A 20,078-nucleotide genomic window follows, 5' to 3' on the forward strand; every position below is an offset into this window, starting at 1 on the left:
CCCTCTATACCGAACTCCACATATATGTACCTTGGTGATAGATAGATAGATAGATAGATAGATAGATAGATAGATAGATAGATAGATAGATAGATAGATAGATAGATAGATAGATAGATAGATAGTTGTCCATGGTACGCATATGTGGAGTTAGGAAGAGTAAATCTATATATCCCTATATGGGCACCCCTTTTGATATATTTTTGTACCACAATATTGTGGTGGTCAATATTTGGTAGCACAGCACGTATAGTTTATATATATATTAATGAAAAGTATACAGGAAATGAAAAGACAGTTGTATTGAGGCTCTCCTCCTGGGTATGACCTTCCCCGCCGTTAATGCAGATAAATACAATTTTGCATTTTAAATGTAACTTTTTGTGTTTTCCTCTGTGCCGTTTTATTTGATTGTTTTGCTTTAACGTTCTATGCAAATGTCATTATATAAATGAACTAATCTTCACACAGAACAGCCCAAGGAAGTCTTTGTCTGACCATGAAGGAGTGGAGTCTGAGGAGGACATGGAGGAGCCCCGTCAAGGGAGTGCAGGCAGCAGGGCCACTTCCCAGAGCCCCATCAGTGAAGTGAGTGAAGCCGTGCTTGAAGAAGGGATAACCGAAGGGAGCTGTTGCCATTATTGACATTAACACATGAGAGTGTATAGTACTTAATATAATCATATGGGAGGAAGTACACTGGGTTTTTCATAGAAATATTAATATAAGAATCATACAATTCAAGCTTTTTTTCACCTTATTTCATGACAGAAGATGACAAAAAAAGAAAAGATTGAATTGAATGATCCTAATATTATTATTACTGCGAAAAAAGAAATCCATTCTACTTCACCACATATAATTATATTAAGTACTATAAACTGTGTGTGTTTAGGTTCCTAGTAAGAATACAGGAATAGGAGTGCACAATAGTGCTAATCCAGAATCAGGACAGTACCAGGCGACATATAGGTCTAGTGGGGACCTCCATTATTAGGAGGCTGAGGCATTGGGAAATGCAAGCCACTTCTAACACATTGCAACAGAATGGATGACACCACAAAGGGGTTGGGGCCAAGGTAGGAGTTATGACATAGGATGGATGAAGCCATGCGATCAACAAGTAAAGTTTTAAAGTCAGACAATAGCAGGAGTGAGGCAACAGGACGGGTGAGGCTATGAAGGTGGTGCTGCAATAGGAGATATGTAGCAACAGAAGGTCAAGCTCAGATCAAACCTGGGACCATGAGCATGGCTGGCTAAGGCCAATACATCATGGAAGGTTTAAGACCAAAAGAGATATGAAATCAAGTGAGGACTGGGCATATTGGATGGGACTACTTGACTAGAGTGACTAAGAGAAGGGTAAGAATCTGGAGAGAGCTGGTCATGGGAAGGAAGAAGTATTAAATGGATACAAGGAGTGGGATGTCCCACTGCCTTCCATGTCCTCTATCAGTACTGATGGTTACCTTGCTCCTGCCCAGATCCAATAGTATCTTTGTCTTTTTCACACCCATGTTGAACTTAAGCAGCTGTTGTGCCTCTGAGCAACAACTGCAGTCAAGATGCTGCTCTTTCCAGCTCAAGAATAAAGCACTGGACGCATAGTAGTGGATTTAAAGGAGTATATTTTTACTTGACAAAAGTATCAAGTGTATTAGTTTAGTTAAGGTAAGATCAATGGCTCCACACGCACTTGGCTCAGATAAAACAAGAGTGTGTATACATGAAACGAACTGTGAAAAATGTGTGGTTGATCATTTAGGTTTGACTTCTCATTTGACAGGAATGTGCTCTCAAATTCTGTGAGGAATGTGCACTCCTACTCTCTTCAGGAACTCCTGTTGGCACCAGGCACTGGAATATACAGCAAAAAGGCAAGGACTCTGACTGGTAGAGGTGCTCTAAACATTCACACATCCCCTACTTTGAGCTAGGTTGATGCTATGCAAATAGCACAGTCTCTAAATCCTCCCTGAGATTAGCACAGATAGTGGGTGGCATAGGCAGATTCTGCAGTGCCTCATCCTTTAAACCGGTTTCCCCTGTCCTAGAGATATATAAAATACAGGTCAGGTCTGCAGCCTTATATGCAGCCGAGCTCTGGGGACATACTAACACATGTAACCTGATGAAAGCAGAACATTCTTTCATGCGGCATTTGTTTGATCTCCCGCAAAGCACACCTTTGCTCCCACTACGTTTGGATTTGGGTCTGGAACCTATTACTGAGCTGGCGGCAGCCCGACCTTTACTCTATTGGAGAAGGTTCTGTTCTGTCCCGGAGCTGGAACCGTTTAGAACAGAATTTAAAAACATTTGGGGGCAGTTAAAGACCAAGAACATACCATGGCTAACACATGTTAAGTCCCTTCTCTACCAAATCGGCCTTCCCCAACTTTGGGACACACCGGAGGAGAGCTGTTTGAGGACCCAAAGGTCTGTCCTGGTGGCAGCCGTTAAAGCGTATAACCTCAAAAAGCTACATTCCTCTAAATCCCTGGGCAGACTATCTAATGAGTTTTTTACAATCAAAGATGAATTCAGGAAGGAGGCGTTTTTGGACTTGGTGCAACCTCCACTGGCAAGAAAGCTCTACATTCAACTGAGACATGGCTCCCTACCAGTCGGAGAATTTACCTCAAGATGGGCGAAAGCGACGAAACCTAACTGCCCTGCCTGCAATCATGATAGGGAAGACATTATACACATCCTCTTTTTCTGCCCAGCATATGGCGAAATTAGGAAGTGTTGGATCATTCCACTTTGCAAGAATTTGGGCTTTAGGCACTGTGCTCTCGCCCGTAGAGTCTTAACTTATGATACTACCCCCCCCCCCCATTGTCTTCGCTGTTTCCAGGTTTCTTCTCGGTATGTGGAGGAGAAGATCTGTAATAATCCACAAGGACTAAGGGATGACCGCTTTCATTTATAACTATTACTTTGATATCTACTGTTTAATAATTTTTTTACTTGATGTATTTATATTTTAACACTGTGCTTGTACATATTTTATTGCACTTTTATGGTCTAAGACCGAAATAAAGTTATCAAAGTAAATAGCACATACATACACGCACATCCAAGAGAACAATGAAGGGAACGCAGCAAGACTGGCTGATTTTTGGGTGCTCTGACCTTTACCAAATCTCTGGACTAACGGTTGTGCAAATCTTCAGAGTAGGGTGGTTGATGAGAAGACCCTTCCTGACAACAGACACTTTGTGTCTTTTTTGAGGAGTACCCAGTTGAGAGGTAGTCTAGTCTCTGCACGATAACTGAAACACGGCCATTGCCATCTGTTTGTCACTCACAGGCAACAAGAACCTTGTTTGCTGACATTTTGTGGTGTACCACTCCTAACCTGCAACGGTAAGGGTGAAATGTGTTGTCATGAGGAGGCTGACTTGCACGAATGGGAATAGCAAGGAATTATGTATATGGGGAAGGCGACAGTCTAGGCGAGCAGCCTAGCACAATGTTTGCCCTAATAGTAGATCATCCCCTATGCCCTTGATATAATTGAACAAGGCTTCCTCTCTCAGATGGTCTTTGGTTCTAAGAATTGTTAGGACACAGCCCTCCTGTGTTACTGCAATAATAACTTCAGCAGCAGGCCTTTGTCAGAACAGCTTGAATGTTCAACAAGGACAGGAGGGACAATAAAGGAAACACATGCTACTGTCCTTGATAGCTTCATGTTGGGCACACCGATAATTATCTAGAAGCGTTTTTCCTCTCTTACAAATGTTATGATTTACTCAAGTGACTGGCCTGAAGGAAGGGCCTGATCAATCTAACTTAAAGTCCAGTCCTTCCCATATTGTGAATCTCAATGGCTGAAGCTGGTCACGGGTAACAATAGAATACGTTTGCATTGTTGCCCTTCCCTGGCACGTACATGCCATCAAACTCAAGGCTTTCAAGTTGTAATATCCGTTTTTTTTTTATTCTGGCTGGTTTGTGTGCAGTAGAATCACTGAAGATTTACCTGAAAGGATTGTGATCTGTCATGACATTGAGTCAGTGCCTCCAGAGGTAGCGAAGGAAAGTCTGCAGCCTCAAACACGTGCAATGGTCTCTCTTAAGCTTGGAGTTTCACTGTTAGTGTAGGTAATCTGAAATACAACCGTCAAGTATGGCTTGGGTGAATACAGTGCCACTATTGCCTGCAAGGTGGCTTCAAAATATCACGTATTGTGTTCAATTGAAATGTCTTTCGCTCACTGGAAAGCAGACCGTGACTCAACCATTTGCAGGCAGTTTGTGTTTGGGTGACCGCAGTTTTGGATCATGGTGGCAGTATTCTCAAAGACACAATGATAAAGGCACAAAAGAGGAAATTAAGTCAAAAAGTCACAAATTATTTTGGGATCAGCAAAACACCATTAGCCCCAAAGAAATGCGTACAAGTATGAAGCATCAGTTGCATTGTGGCGCCTTTTGATTTGTTCAGAGTAATGCCATGGTGTTTCTGCCTGTGGGATACTGGCCTCAAATGGGTGCACTGCACTGGCACCATCTTAGAATAAACAATAATGTCTTCACTGAGGGTGACTGCTACAGAAGACATAATGCTGACATTCAATCTATGGTATCTCATGGGTGATATATGAAGTGGACTTGAGGTTTAGCCCCTGATTTCTTGACTGAGAAAACAATCACACACCCTTTCTGGGAAGAAGTTGTCTAGGGTAGGGTTAAACTGACTCTCGCCCTTGAGTGTTCTTTTTGGGAGACATGTCCACGCCAATGTGGACCTCAAGATACTATGGGGTTTGCAGGTCGGCATTCTGTGAGACATACAAGATTGGTCAGACCTTTTCATTGATCCCTCTGTTCCCCATCATAGCCAGCTCAGGCCCAGCCTTAGGTGCAAGGGCACTTTGTGGTTGAACAGAACCCCTAGCCTCACAGTGTCATCATTTTGCACTTGCTCTGGAAGTGCAGTTGCACTCCACTTTTGAATGGACCATACAACACACCCAGGATGAGCCATTATTGTGTAAGTAGAAGAAATGGAAAATCTGGGTGTCTCGATTGTGCAACAATGAGTAGGGTCTTGGCCCAAACAAAAGAAGCACATACATTTACCTCACTGTGAATGCCTACTGACTGGGCTGCAACCATGAGTATGTCAAGCAAGGAGGTGGAGTCAAGCCACACTGAATACAAAGATCTTGACACAAGTGGTGACAGTTTTGCCCAGTTATTGAAACTGAAAAATTGTCTTGAAGGCATGATGTTCACTGGTGCTTAACTATCATCAACTATGTATTTTAGTGAGTTCAACCGAACGAGAGCAACAATTAAGACAGTGTTGTCACCAATCAAATGAGTCTCCCTCGTGACCATGGGGTACATCAGTGACTTGCAATACTAAAATGCTACATTGCTGGGCAAGTGTAGAACAACAGAGCCTGACAAAGTGGTGAAGTTTGCCATGCTTGAGGTTGTAGAGACCTCTAAGTGAGCATGCATTGAAATTGGTGCATCACAACCACAGGAGTCACAGAGAACCATCATTCTGCCTACTGTGGACTATTTTTCAGACTGTGGTGCATCATCATGGACATGCAGGACTTACATGGCATGATCATACATGGCAAAAACAATGTTCTTCACATACAGGATCATGTTGGATGTTGCTTTGTTTCGGCAGCTCACATCTTGCCTGTTATGTTACCCATGTGTCATGAACAATATAGGTGAGTATCATACCCAGCACCCAAATGATCTCTCACCACAGATTTGAAAGAAAACTAGAAATATCTTCCATGCTCTGGTGCAAAACAGAATAAATGATGATTGGACTGTCATGACATACGGGTAAAGCCATAATTACAAAATAGGCCACCACAGTGGAATCATAAAATATGGTGAGCTAACCACCACTGTGCTAACAGAGGCAGGATGTCACTGCTGCCAGTGGCTTGCCAGCTTGCCTTCTGAGCTCTAAATGAGTTCCTTAGACACAGATAGTTGGAGCTCAAATTTGTCTATTAGGAAAACTATATACCAGGAGGAAGGCTTTGTCCCAATACCCACGAATTCCCAAAAATGTAATAAGGTCAAGAAAAAGGTGCCTTATATGCAAAACAGTCTACACAAAGACCTGTGAAAACCAAGGAATGTCCCCAACTTTCTGAATTGTAATGCAGTCCCTTACATCTCTGACTCAACGTTAGAACAGGGCTGTATCTGAATCAGATGTCGTTTTTTGCCTGTCGTTCAGCAGTCTTGGGTTAGCTTTTTTTGTCTATCTTCTGTCTATATATTTTCTTTCCTTCAGTTTGTCTCTCTACCTAGTTTCCCTTTCTGTCGCATCTGACCTTCCTTCTCTTTTTTTCATTCCCTCGTATTTCCCTTCTTTACTTTCTTTTACCCCACCAATTTTTCTTTGATCTGCACTTTGCTCTTTCTGCATGTCACCACCTCACTCTCTCTCTCCTTTTCTTTGATCCATCCTTGTCTTTTTCTTTACTTTTTACCTTGCGCTTCATCCTAATCACTTTTTCAATTCTCCTACAAAGGGTGGTAATGTCCCAATTTTTATTGAGACTCAAGAGACGGGTGCACAGACAGAGTTACAGACAGAGGATAAGGAAACCTGGACAGGAGAGTCACTGATAAACAGGTGAGAATCATCTGGAATTTCAAGAGTCAGAACACTACCTCACACACATCTTTAGTTAAACATAAAAAAAATCACTACCAGCAAGGGCTCTTTCTTTGTCTCTATAATCCCTTAAACTCACACATTCTTCAGACACCTTGTCACTTACTCCTCCTCCAACATACTATCCTTTCTGCTAACATAGCCTTCCCATTGAATGAACATTCCTTGCACGCCTTTCATTAACCATGCCTCCTACTCTGACATTGCCTACCAGAGTCAGAAAGGATAGTCTTAGGAGTGTAGTTTGTCAGCCATGTTGGTCCTCAAGTGGTTGAAGAGGCAAGTTTTTAACGTTGTCCAATGTGAAAATGAGTATAGCGGAACACAAATAAAGATACTGTCACCATTGCACATTGCTCATTACCAAAATGTTCTTAAGGGACTTGGTTCTGTCTAGAAGGGAGTGGAACAAAGTAGAATGTTAATATGGAGCAGTAAATAGAGGAATAAGTTATTGGAGAAAAGGATGCCAAGACACATATGAGGAGATTTCATAAATGAATGACCAGCCAGTGCTGAATTGCTGTGAGGCGGACCAAGATCAGAATATCGCAGATTTTATTTAATATTCAAACCAAAAATGACACATTTCTCATTAACAAAAGAGGCCAGGGGAAAACAATGAATTATTAAAAAGTATTATTCCAGTAACAAGCCCTACATTCACTAGGTTTAGCGGACATGGGAATTACAGAACTAGCTTGCGCTAAGTCACCATATTTCAGCCTTTACAGTATTTTCCAATGGGCTTTCGTCAGAACAAACAATATTTAATCTACCACGGTGAGATGCTGAATATAAAAGTAACCGATCAAAACTGTTGTCAGCAGGCATAGACAACCATGTTCCACTGCTCCTGCGAAACTCTAAGTTTAGCCATTCAGTACTGTATGTCATTTCAAGGTCTGGTATTTCCAAATACCCAGCCCTACTGAATGCCTTAGGGTAATTGAGTATGGTGGGAGTTTTAAGTGCAACAGGAGAGAAGGTGATTGGAGAGGAATGGGAATTAGTCAATTCATGAAAGTGATGTCCAGGGAGGTGAGGACTGCTGACATTTTAGAGAGATGACTGTTGAACTACATTGAGATGACAGAGAGAATAAGAAAAGAAGAGAGGCATTTGTCGCTGGCTGAAGTGCGCAGTACGCACACATAAGAGCACAAAGCTTAAAGAAACCAGATTATGTAAATGTTAAAGCTTGCATAATGTCAATGAAGAGTATATGCATGTTAGTTTACATAATCCACTGCCTATAGTCTGTCTCTCGATCTATTGGATTCCCCATGTGTATTTACTAAGAATAAATATGGCAAGCCTGGCCTGTAGTTGATCTTAGAGTAGAGGATTGTTCTGCACCTTTTTGAAGAACAATTTGTGGCAAAAGAGAGTGAGAAAGCAATAACTCAGGGTTTCTCTTAGACCAGCCTGGGCCTCTCCCAATCTATATATTGTTAAGCGACATAAAATGGATGCTGTGGCCAGCAAGACTGCTGTTGCAGGCAGTGTTTAAGGTTAAGCCTTATGATAACATATACTTTCCTTAACCTTGTTGGAGTGTTCGAGTTGGGAAACTGATCACTATGCTGCTTGACTTCATATTTGGTGAGGCCACTTGCAAATCAACACTTCTGCATGATGTTCCTATGTATTCGATACAGGGACAACTCCTAATTCATTGAAGGAACTCTGCTGATCTGATCATCATATAAAAGAGATACTTCAAAATCTATTGGGAGTGCTGATTTGTGTTGCTTTTATAGAACTGTTCAAGTTGTGTGAATGTAAGGTTCACTAATCAAATGACCTGAAGGATTAAATCAATTAAATTGCTGGTGCCCCTTTTTGCTACATGATGACTTTGAATGGCATTTCCTGATTATCCTCAACCATAACTGCAACGTTACCCACTGTCATTGAATCTATTAATGTTGTTACCATGGCAGATGGCATTGGCTGATTGTCAAACCCCCTTTGGAAGTACTAGTAGGAGGCTTCTGTATAGAAATGTCAACACTGAGCACCTTCCACCCAGAGACCTGATGTCCCTGTCATAGGGGCCTATTCTTTAAAGTGAAGTCATTAAGGAAGAACCAGTTTGAGAGGTATTGGTAGATCTAGATTTTTCAGATGTCCAATGTAACACTAACACTACCTGATGTGGACTCTGTGGGGCTCGGTATTCAGATTTGCTACAGTGGAGAAAGCCTCCTATTTCCCACCTCAATAAAAGACTCTGAAATCCTTTCGTATATCTAATCATGAATGGATTAAATTAAACAAAAGGATTTAAGGATCTCAGGAAGGAGCTTCATTGCCTGCCCCATATCACTAAGCGTTCTGTATATTTATGTGCATTCATGACTCCCTGCTTGCTTTTTACACAGGTTCTCACACATCTCACACACCTGCGTCTTATACACCTCCATTTGTACAGACCTCATCATCTCTCCTCCGCTGTTCATCATTTCCCTACTAACCTCCTCTCCCATTCCTCATATGCCAGCACCTCCCCATACAGCTTTCTCGCCTTGTCACACATTTTGCTCTTTGCTCCCCAGAAACCTCCACTGTTCGCCTCCACCCCCTGCTGTCACATACACTTGGAATGCTGCTGAGGGTGGTGCAGAGTGTACTGATATGAAGGCTGCAGTTTAGAACAGTCCTGGGTTGCTGTTAGTGTTGATGCTCCCTTTCTCTGCCTTTCTTCTCTCCCAGGTTTATCTGTGTGTCAGTGTCTCCTATCCAGAGTGGCTCAGGCAAAGGATTCTCGTGTCGCCTCACTTTTGGGAAGCAGACACATCATGTGCAGCTTACAACAATGCCTCTTCCAAAGCCTCCAAAGCCTCTGCCCCTCACTAAGCAGATCACCATCCAGGAGAAAGGTAGGCAGCTTTTTCAAGTTGAAAGAGATCAGGCCCGAGAACACAGGAGGAGATTGTTCCAAATGTTCCTTATCAGTATCTGTTTCCTCTCCATATGGAGTCTAGTTTGTGACACGATACATAATGTAATGTCCATTAATCACTTTTTCACCAGTTTTTACCAGTCCTTCAGCAGATTCTGCCTTTTGAACCTTGTGGATCTCACTATCCTAGGGTCCGTTCACATGCTTAGCCTCTCTTGGTCCATTTTGAGCTTTTGGGAATCTCATATGTTGTTGCTTAATATCGCTCAGGCACTGTTCTGGCTGCAAAAAAGACCTCTCCTGGAGCCCTAGCACGAGGTGTGGGAACGCCCAACAGAGGTACACCAGCTGGAATCCTGAGACGAGGTGCTTTATCACCTCACAGGGAAGCAACATTTGACGTACGGTGAGCATACCTCTTTGGGAGCACTTCCGGAAATCTTAATGTGGATATGTTGTATGCGTGGAGAAATGTGTCTGCTGTGTCTTCTCATCTCAGAAGACAGCATAGGAGTGCAGAAGCCAAATGAGGCCTGACAGGATGTTAGACAGGCCCCACTCATGAGATGGGTCTCCATTAAGGTGCCAAGTCTATGACTTTATTTATTTTTTACTGTAGCACATCATATACCATAGGCATCTTGGCACTCGAAACATCAAACGGCAGGGAATTAAGGAACACTGAGGCACAAACAGGAAACTAGTTAGCTGAGCAGCTGGCCTTAATGTGTTTCTTGAACAAGGCCTATTCAATAATTTTTCTAAGATGGTCAGGGAGAGCAATTCACAGTTTGGGATCCGCTACTCAAAGTGCTCTTCCACCAGCACCAAACTTTCTTAAAGAGCAGACTCACTAATAGGTTTGGGAGCCAGATCTAATGGTTCATGTTCTAGCATGGAGAATGACGTAATAGCAAACAATGCACAAGGCCAACTGCCTTAAATTAATACGATGACAGATGTGGAGACAATGTTGTCTTTTCTTTTCCTCTGCCACGTGGTCACATTTCCAGAGATATATAAGGTAAAATATCCATGTTCTGCAGTAGCTGGATTTTCCACAGAGGTGCCTGCGGTATGCCTCGATACAGAGCAATACCACTAACCAAAAAAACGAAAATTAGCAAGATAAAGGAGGCAGGCCAGAGTCTCTCAGTCCTTAGGTATGGGTCACATTCAACACCAGAATCTCAGTTTAAGTCTGTACTTCTGGCAAGCATTCACAAAGCTGGTTGATTCCATCTGGGGAGCAGAGGTCAAACCTCAGTATCATTTGTGTGACTTAGAGATATGTAAGGGCTGGATAATCTAAGTCCTGGATCAAGTCGTGTAGATTTTGAACATGATGGGCTAGCGCTGACTCCTGAGGGATGCCACAGTGTATTGACATATCTGCTCATTGTAAAAGGGAAGGGAAATTACTTGTGTCTGGACTTGGAGGAAACATAAAACCCATTCTAGGGTCTCTCAGTGGAACTCTGCCAAGCCAAGAATCAGAAAGACATGGTTAGTTGTATCAAAGGCTGTAGAAAGCTCTAACAGCTCTCCCCTTACGGTGCATAGTTTGTCAAGGGGTACTATTATGACTGTTCCATTGCTGTGTTTAGCTTGGAAACCAGCTTGGGACCAACCCTTATAATCAAGGGTGTGGGCCAGCCGCTAAGGCCTTCATTACTAGTGGCCCGGAAAATGGCCTAAATGTTTCCCACCCTTGGAACTATTGATACCCCTGGGAATCGGTAATTCAGGCAAGTTGAACCTCCGGACGATTACAAGTGGGACCCTGAGCACATAGTAGGTTCAGTGCCCAAAAAAGGCGGTCTGCTACACGAGCAAGCCAGTTGTATAAGTGATTCAATTGTTCATTGACAATGTCAAAGTCATTACTGAGAACAGTTAAATACGTTATGCCTGATAATGTATGCTCTACATTTAGGTTACTCCGGCGTCTACACATCCTGTTATAAGCAGTGCTCATTGTTTACAATGATTTGGGAGCGGGATCATTAAATTGAAAAGAGTTCAGGTAGTGGTCTAAGCTTTTAACAGCGGAGATACCTCTGCCCCGACCCAAACAAGGTAGTGGGAAGATTAGATTAAGGGCATGACCTGTAGCATGAGTAGCTTCTGTTATACATTGAATACGGTTGAGCATAGAAATGTACTGTTCAATACTGGTCAAGCCTTATCTAGTTAGCATCAGAGGTATCATCAGCCTGGTCGCTGAAGCCTCCCAGAACCATGACGCGAGAGACAGAATGGCTACCTCACCTAACAGGGTGGTAAGTGATTAACATGGTCAGGTTTGAGGATGGGAGAAATTGGAGACTACAGGTTGAGGGAAGGACACTATAAAGGTTAATGCTAATGGGAGACCTGGAGACGCCCTAAAAATCATAGCTAGCCCACCACCTTGTTGGATTTGAGGTGTCCTCCATCCATGATTCGGTGACTGCCAAAATATCAACAGGATCATTAATAAAACTGAAAATCTCCCAACAATTTCTGTGGAGAGATCAGCCTTAATTAGTCTGTACTTTATAACTATGCTCTGAGGTATTGGAGCAACGTCAGCATCCTCCTTTTGGTTTATCTCCAAATGGGTAGTCTGTCTGATACTTACGATTGCACAGTATCCGCATATACAAAAATAGTACAGCCCTATGTTTTTTTATGTGCGTAGACTCCACAGTAATAAAGATACTAATAGTAAAATTCCTTTGTGAATAGCAAACAATCATAAACTTACACAAATGTGTAAGTTTGCCTTTGTGAATCAGGTTCACAATATCATTCAACAATACTCCAAACAGAATCAAGGTCAGAAAACTAAAAAATGCACTCAGTCACAATCAGCGTAGAAAATGAGAGGAACAGGGATTGCAGGAAAAAAAATGTAAAGTGAGCCATTAGTAAAAGAAAAGAGTTTAAAACTTTGCCAAATTACCTTCAATTGCAGGCAACCACGTTCTTCTTGATTTTCCTGAGTGTTAGGTGCAGGGGTATTCTCAAAATAGGCCCCCAGTGGTCATTACATTCCACAGCACTAAATTGCAGCGAATATGCACCAAGAGTCCTCCTTCCAAAAAGGGTAGAAATCAAACAGAGACAACTTGGTCCAGGAGCAAGTGTCATAGACAAATTGACTAGTATTGCACTCCAAACAGACTCAAGGTCACAAAATCAATTGTGTTTCACAGTCGCAATCAGTGTAGAAACCTAAAGTGACAGAGATTGCAGGAGGAGAGAGGAAATGTGTAGGTAGGGTGAGGCTTTAGTTAAGAAAACACAGAAAGCTGCACCAGGCTATTTCCAATTGCAGGCAACTTCACTTTGCATTACAGTCCTGAGTGCCATGCGACCTATGTACTAATACGTCACATTGGTGGATTGACATTAATGAGAATGTCTAAACATTATTGTAAACACTAGGAGAAGATAGAACGGAACGCTGAAACTCTTCAGACACTCACCTCCAGTCACAGACCTGGGTTGAATCCAACATCGTTCTTTAGCTCATTTCGCCACGTCTGTTCAGACCCAGCCATATGTAACAGTAAATCAGTCTTGACCCTGTTCCTCCTGGGAACAGTTCACCCGAACTGCCAAGCCAGGTCTTCCCTAGACAAGAAACAAGCCTCCTACCCTGCCAACTCAAGGTGCACAAAGAGATGATGGAAGGAGAGCTCACTTTGCCACTGGATTCAAGCTAGCCTGGCTGATCAGGGGTGTTACCCCGAATGCATTTGTCCAAGACACAATCTGTTTGTTAATAAGTATCACCCAAACATGTGATGGATATATAGGGCATTTAAGCGAGGATTTGGCAACTTCTACACAAAATGCATGGGTGATTGTCTCATATTAACCTTTGACTAAATTAACTACTGAATTTGGGCTGTGCAATATAAATGTTCCAATAAGACATATGTCCAAGACTGTGGGCAGTGATATCTGTGTAAGCCTGGAAGACACATACTGAGTATCTTCCACTTTTTTTTTTAGATATTACTACTTCTATACATATTTATTTCTGGTGCATAATTTTTCCTAGTACACGATTTTTGTATAAATCTGCATTTGGAGAGTGCAGGGCTTTTAAGAGTCATGTATTACTTTGAAAGGCCTTTTGATTTAATTTCCTTTCTCTTTCTCTCTCCTTTATTCATCACCTGTACCATGGTCTACGCTCCCCACTCTCTCTTTACCTTTGTCCTCTCCATTCCTCTCTGCAGCTCAGATGAGGTGAAGTTTGAGGTCCCCACCGCCCCAGGACATGTAGGTGATGCAATTCTGGACCTGGCCTTGTACCATGAGACTGAAGGAATAGTGGCAACCGGCCAGCTTCGCATTACCTGGGTAAGACCCACAGCTCCTCTGTCCTCTGAACCCAGTGCTTCTTTGTACCATTATTCAGCCTTTTCTCTGGTCTCCGCTGTACAAATGTCCTAGTTACTGCTGCTTTATTTCGCAAAGTCATCAATGAGGACATGCCCCATCATTTCATCAATATTCTTGCTTGCTCCTTGTTATAGCAGATCCGCTCCCCTTGCTGCCATTCTTTGTCACTGTTTTTCCAGGCATCTTTTAAGGGCAGTATCTTCGCTAGTTAAACCTCTAACCATCCATACTCGTCACTGAACCAAATTATATTGGGCAAGTGAGCACACATAGAAAGAAGAAATCGCCTCCTTTGATTGTTTTTATGCAGGAAGGTGTCTCTACCTGCACAAAAACAATCACCCCAACAATGCAGATGCCCTAGAACCATGGTGCAGGGTACCTGCGTTGGTGTATGACAGCCAATTGAGCACCACCGCAAGATAAGAGGACAGGAATGCACCATATCTGATAGATATGGCACATTCCTGCCTTTTTCTTTTGCCATAGAGCAGTGCAGCAGGAAGGCTTGTAGCACTGCCATATGGCAAAATATTGTAAATGAGGCCCTAAAGTCCCATTGTCCCCTAGAAGTGGACCTAATCTAATTTGCATATGATTGATCCCTGTCTGTAATGGCACAGGTCAGCTAGCTAAAAAGTGATGGCCCAAAATGCAGCCTTGAGTGATAGCCAATGGCTGACAATAATTCAAGCATTTGACCTAGTATTTAGAGCAAGTCTCTCTACGTAGACTGGCCAGATGTGGGTCCAAGTGTCCCTAGTGTCACAAGACTCAATTTGCACTTCACTAATGAGACCCAACAAAACTAAAACCGGTCTGAGGTTGCTTGAATTCCTGTTCACAGGGCACTGAGATGGGCCACCTCTTGTGGTGCTTGGCCATGCCAGATGTGCACATGACTGATCCCTTTCTGCAATAGCACGGCCAAACTAATCATGATGAACTGGAAACTGGAGTGATTGCCAGTGGCTGAGAATAATTCAAGCATTTCACTCATCACCTTTTGTGCTACCTATGTAACAGAATGAGGTTATAGACCTAGGATTCCAGGGGGGACCATGTCTGTGATTGTGGCTGACCCAATCACATAGGTGAAAGTAATATTGGACAGCAGAGAGTTTGTGTTCTGTAAGAACATGGAAACTGTTGATAACAAGATACATAACTTGTGGATGTTACTCCCTAGGATACTTGTATTTGTATTTGTAGGGGTACTTGTAGAGCGCGACGTTCGCTCCGGAGGGAGCATCTTGGCGCTAAGAATCCTAGATGACCGGTCCGGAAACAGAGGGGGGTTAGATGGCTGCCTTAGCGAAGTCATCGGGGAGGCTGAAAATCCAAGTCTTCAGGAGCTTTCTGAAGGGTTTTTCGCGGGTTTGTTGCCTGAGATTTTTGGGCAGATTGTTCCATGCTTTGGTGGCTAGGAAGCTTAAGGTTTTACCTCCCTTCGTCTTCAGATTGTACTTTGCGGGTAGGATGAGGTTGTCCTGGGACGAGCGGAGAGATCGACTGGGGGTGTAGTGGGGAAAACGTCTGTACAGGTATTTTGGGCCGGATTTATTGAAAGCTCTGAAGGCGATGATCAAAATCTTGAATAGAATTCTCTTGTGGAGAGGCAGCCAATGTAAGGATCGAAGGGCTGCGGAGATGGAAGCTCTACGGGGCAGTTTGAGTACCAGTCGAGCGGCGGTGTTGAGCACGCTCTGAAGTTTCGCTAGAGTGCTCTTTTTTGCCCCTGCAAGAAGGCCGTTGCAGTAGTCCAATCGTGAAATTATAAGGGCTACTGTCACACTCTTCCTGGCGTCGAGAGGGAGAAAGTCGAAGAACTTTCTTAAAGATCTTATTATTCCGAAACATTTGCCGGCTACAGTCTTAGCATGTTGATCGAAAGAGAGATCTGAGTCGAATATGACGCCTAGATTCCTGGCCGTTGTTACAGTTTGAGGGGGAGCGACTGAGTCGTCTGGCCACCACAGGGCTGGGCAGAAGGAGGTGTTCTTGCCAATCGGGAGTATCTCCGTTTTGTTGGAGTTACACTTCAGATGGTTTGTGTTCATCCAATGGAAGACCTCCGTTAGGCAATTCTTGAGGTTGAGCTCAGAGCTGGTAGAGTTACCGTCCAAGGGCACGATGAGTTGTGTGTCATCGGCGTAGGAGGTTACTGGTATTCCAAAGGATTCGATCAAGGACAGGAGTGGAATGAGATAGATGTTGAAAAGGAGGGGACTTAGGATAGAACCCTGCGGAACTCCTGAGGAAATCGTCTTCTCTTTTGAGTGGAAAGGGCCCAGAGCGACGGTCTGTGATCGGTCAGCGAGGAATGATTTTAACCAGGATAAAGCGGAGTCTGAGATCCCTATGTCGATCAGTCTACTGATAAGGATGGAGTGGGAGATGGTGTCAAACGCCGCGGTCAGGTCGAGAAGAATGAGGATTGAGTTTTTTCGCTGATCTTGTAGCAGTTTGATCGTATCTGATAGTTCTATCAGCGCTGTTTCCGTCGAGTGTTTGGGACGGAAACCCGACTGCTGTGGATGGAGTATGTTATTTACTTCCAGGTATTGTCTAAGTTCTCTATAAACCAGTTGTTCTGTTATTTTTCCTAAGGCTGGGAGTAGTGAGATCGGGCGAAGATTGGTCAGGTCAGACGGGGATTTGTTGGCCTTTTTCATGAGGGGCTTGACAATTCCTTTCTTCCACCGGGGGGGGACGATTCCTGTGCTAAGCGACGAGTTGACTATGTCGTTGATTGCTGGGTTTATCACATCAATAAGTTGGTGAAGGATTTTGGGTGGACAGGGGTCAGACGGAGAGCCCGATTTGCAGGCCAGGATGACTTCTCTGGTTTGCTCCAGTGTTACAGGGGAGAAACTTTTCAGGTTGCCGGGAAGAGAGTCAGGGGGAGGGGAAAATGAAGAAGTACAAAAAGGGGGGAAGTTGCTCTGGATGGAAACAATTTTGTCTTCAAAGTAGTCGGAGATTTTGTCGCATAAGTCTTGTGATGGAGGTATTTCTGGTTGAAGTGCTTTGGGCTGAGTAAATGACTTTACTATAGAAAACAGAGTCTTTTGTTTTTGATGGGATTCTTTGATGGCGTTCACGTAGTAGGATTTTTTGGCTGATTTGATACTCGAGAGATAGGCTTTCCTTATTTGAATGTAGGAGAGACGGTCGTCGTTGTCGTAAGACTTGCGCCATTTTCGCTCTGCTTTCTTACAAAGTAGGTGAGAGGTAGCAAGATCGGGGGTGAACCAGGGGGCATTAGTTTTGGATTTTTTATGAGAAGTGCCTTGGCGTTTGGGAGGGTTTCTGGTTTTCATTTCCTGTGCGAGCCAGTTGTAGAAGAGGTCGGCGTCGATTTCGACATTTCCGGACAGGGTAGGGGTATGGGATTGATTCATAGGTTTAAGAGTCAAGCTTTCTTGGACTTTTTTCCAATTGACAGAGTTGGAAGGGTGGGAGTTAGTATTGTTGCGGGAAGGAGCACGCACGCTATGGATGTGGAACAAGATCAAGCTGTGATCAGACCAAATTTGTGGAAGCGGGGGCAGGGTGGTTAGGGAGGAGAGGTTGGTGCACACACCATCAAGGGTATGACCCAGCAGGTGGGTAGGTTGGGTGACAAGTTGTTGGAGATTAAACATTTCTAGTGTTTGGGAAAAATTGATGGCTTGAGTATCAGATTTGGACTCAAGATGTAGGTTAAAATCCCCGAGTAAGGTGAAGTGGGGGTACCGGAGAACGAAGTGACCCAGGGAATCGCACAATGAATCAAGAAATTCAGTGGCATTACCGGGCGGGCGATAAATAAGACCACCAGAGAAGGAGGTTTGTTCGTTCAGTTTGATTGAAAAACCTAGGCCTTCTGTGCTTTTTAAGGGCTCTAGATTGAAGGTATGGCAGGGGAAGGTGTTCCTAAGTATAATGGCAACACCTCCACCTCTGCCTTTCGGTCTGTCTTGCCTAAAGAAAGAGAAGCCTTGAGGTAGGGCGGTAGCAATATCAGGATTGCTATCTTCTGTTAACCATGTTTCGGTTATCATTAGGCAGTCCAAATCAGAGTCGCGAATGAGATCGCATATATCTTGATTATGCTTGCACATAGACCGTGCATTAATCAGACCACCTTTAAAGAGTGTTAGGGCGGCCTTGGGTTGTGATAGGGGAGTGGATGTGTCGGCTGAATGATTTGTAGTCGTCCAGCGGCAGTTTTTACAGCTGATAGTGCCCGCAAGCTTAGCTGGATCGAATTTACAGGGGCAGTGTTTGACGCCCTGTAATCGAAAGAGGTCCTCAGGGAGGTACCTGATGAAGGTGGGGGTTTTGACAATTGTCTGCTTGACTTAACCACCCCACAACCTCCAATGCATCACTCCCAGGCAAATGTCTTTTGTTACAGTTTCCTTCTCCAGATTCAAGGGGAAACCCCTTGATTTATTTTTCCAGCTCAGCCCCAGAAAAAGCACCTAATTGCTCCTCTTGCCTTTTTTTACTCCTCTGTAGGATGCGTCTGATGCCCTCACTTTGAATGTTCCTCTCATTGGTGCTGGGGTCAGGACCCGCTCTCCCCTGTCATCACTGGACCTCAATCTTCGCTTCCAGGAGGAAGAACTGCCTCGCTCCAGGGAACAGCTCACCCAGGCCTGGAGTGTACATGAGTTGGTGAGAGAAGCCACAGGTGGGTAAAGCATGTGGGGGAAGGTGGAAAGTAATGGGAACCACAATATGGGCCTCAACTGGCCTGTGTGTTTGGCCATCAGAACTAAGCATGCTGAGACGTGTAAATCCATATGTAAATTGAAAGCCTCAGCATTCTAACCACCATTGGTCGATCAAATAACACTAGTTTGAGATCGCCCTTATGGCATGGGGCAAGTTCGGTGCTATGCACCTTTAATGATTTCTTCATAGCGTACAGAAATTCTGATCAGAAGAAATGTGAAAAAGGAGAGAGGAACAGAAGGCTACATTCTACAAACAAATTCTCTTCCATCTAGATAGAGGACATGAACTAAATGGATATGAATTCTGAACTCCACTCCTACTGTCTAATGAATTCTTTTATTGTTTGGTTACTCAAAACCATTACATTAAAAACAAGATACAAAGTTAAAAAATTACAAAAATTACAAAAATTAAAACCAAGGGAGTTTGTGCCGCCCTGAGGGCTGGGGTTACGATGAGTAAAGTTCATATTGGGCATGGGTCTGTAAAGCCGCTATAAGGACATGCCCTCCGGGGCCATCAGCAAGGATCGTGTCTGGTGAATGAACTTTCCGAAGGAGGCCATGTGCTTTACCGTTGTCAAGGTGTAAAGATGGATGGTTGCCTCCTTTGCGGTGCGGATTCCTGATTGTCTTAGAATTGGCCTGAGATAGAGACTACGGGCCGTGCGCAGGGCTGGGCAGCAGAATAGTAGGTGAGCCAGTGATTCACGTTTGTACTTACAGAGCCTGCATTCCCGGGCTCCTGAGCCGACCATGCCGAAGGCATATAGTTCTTTAAGAGGCAGTGGATGTAGTCTGTAGGCTAAGATCTTATGAAGGGCTGCGCGGCCCACGGCCTGCTTCAGATGGTGTTTGGGATTGTGCAGGATATGCGGTAAGCACAAGGACTTATGAAGGTCTTTTTTTGCCAGCGACTCCAGGTCCAGTGACCACGCGCGCACTTGTTTTTTGATGACGGTGTAGCTGACATATTCGGAATTCCAGGACTCAATGGCGAGATTGAGATGGTCCTTCGCCGCCTTGAGAGTGGTCGACCAGGGATTCCCTGGTTCTATGAAGATACAATTCAGCGATGCCTTGAGTGTGTTCTCCTTAGCCGTCGTTGTTAGAAAGTAGTATTTGCTTAGGGTTGCCATCTCTTCCAAGTATTGCTGGTTGAGTGAGAATTCCAAGCGGACGAGTGTTTCTGGTACACCTCGGGAGGTGAAATAGTCTCTTGTAGGCTCTGCAGTGAATTTTTTCTAGATCTTTATGCAGTTTGCCTGGGAATGCCTGGAGAGCGTAATTTAGGGCCGGCATTAATTTTGCTTTGAGTACTCGTTGGATGGCCATTGTGAATGGGATATATAAGGAGGCG

General features: G+C 43.8%; 1 protein-coding gene across 3 annotated transcripts in view; it reads left to right on the plus strand.

Annotated features, from left to right (window-relative positions):
* The window catches only part of LOC147730783 (uncharacterized), a 200,598-nt gene that overhangs the window by 137,288 nt on the left and 43,232 nt on the right, over positions 1-20,078 (plus strand). For all 3 annotated transcript variants that reach the window (XM_086958631.1, XM_086958632.1, XM_086958633.1), the window contains 6 exons: positions 472-588; positions 6,537-6,640; positions 9,401-9,567; positions 9,861-9,996; positions 13,826-13,949; positions 18,498-18,672. In XM_086958631.1, coding sequence (XP_086814757.1) covers positions 472-588; positions 6,537-6,640; positions 9,401-9,567; positions 9,861-9,996; positions 13,826-13,949; positions 18,498-18,672 — 823 coding nt within the window. The remainder of the gene's footprint in view (positions 1-471; positions 589-6,536; positions 6,641-9,400; positions 9,568-9,860; positions 9,997-13,825; positions 13,950-18,497; positions 18,673-20,078) is intronic.

This window comes from Lissotriton vulgaris, chromosome 2_1 (genome assembly GCF_964263255.1).
Source record: "Lissotriton vulgaris chromosome 2_1, aLisVul1.2, whole genome shotgun sequence".
Classification (NCBI taxonomy): Eukaryota; Metazoa; Chordata; class Amphibia; order Caudata; family Salamandridae; genus Lissotriton; species Lissotriton vulgaris.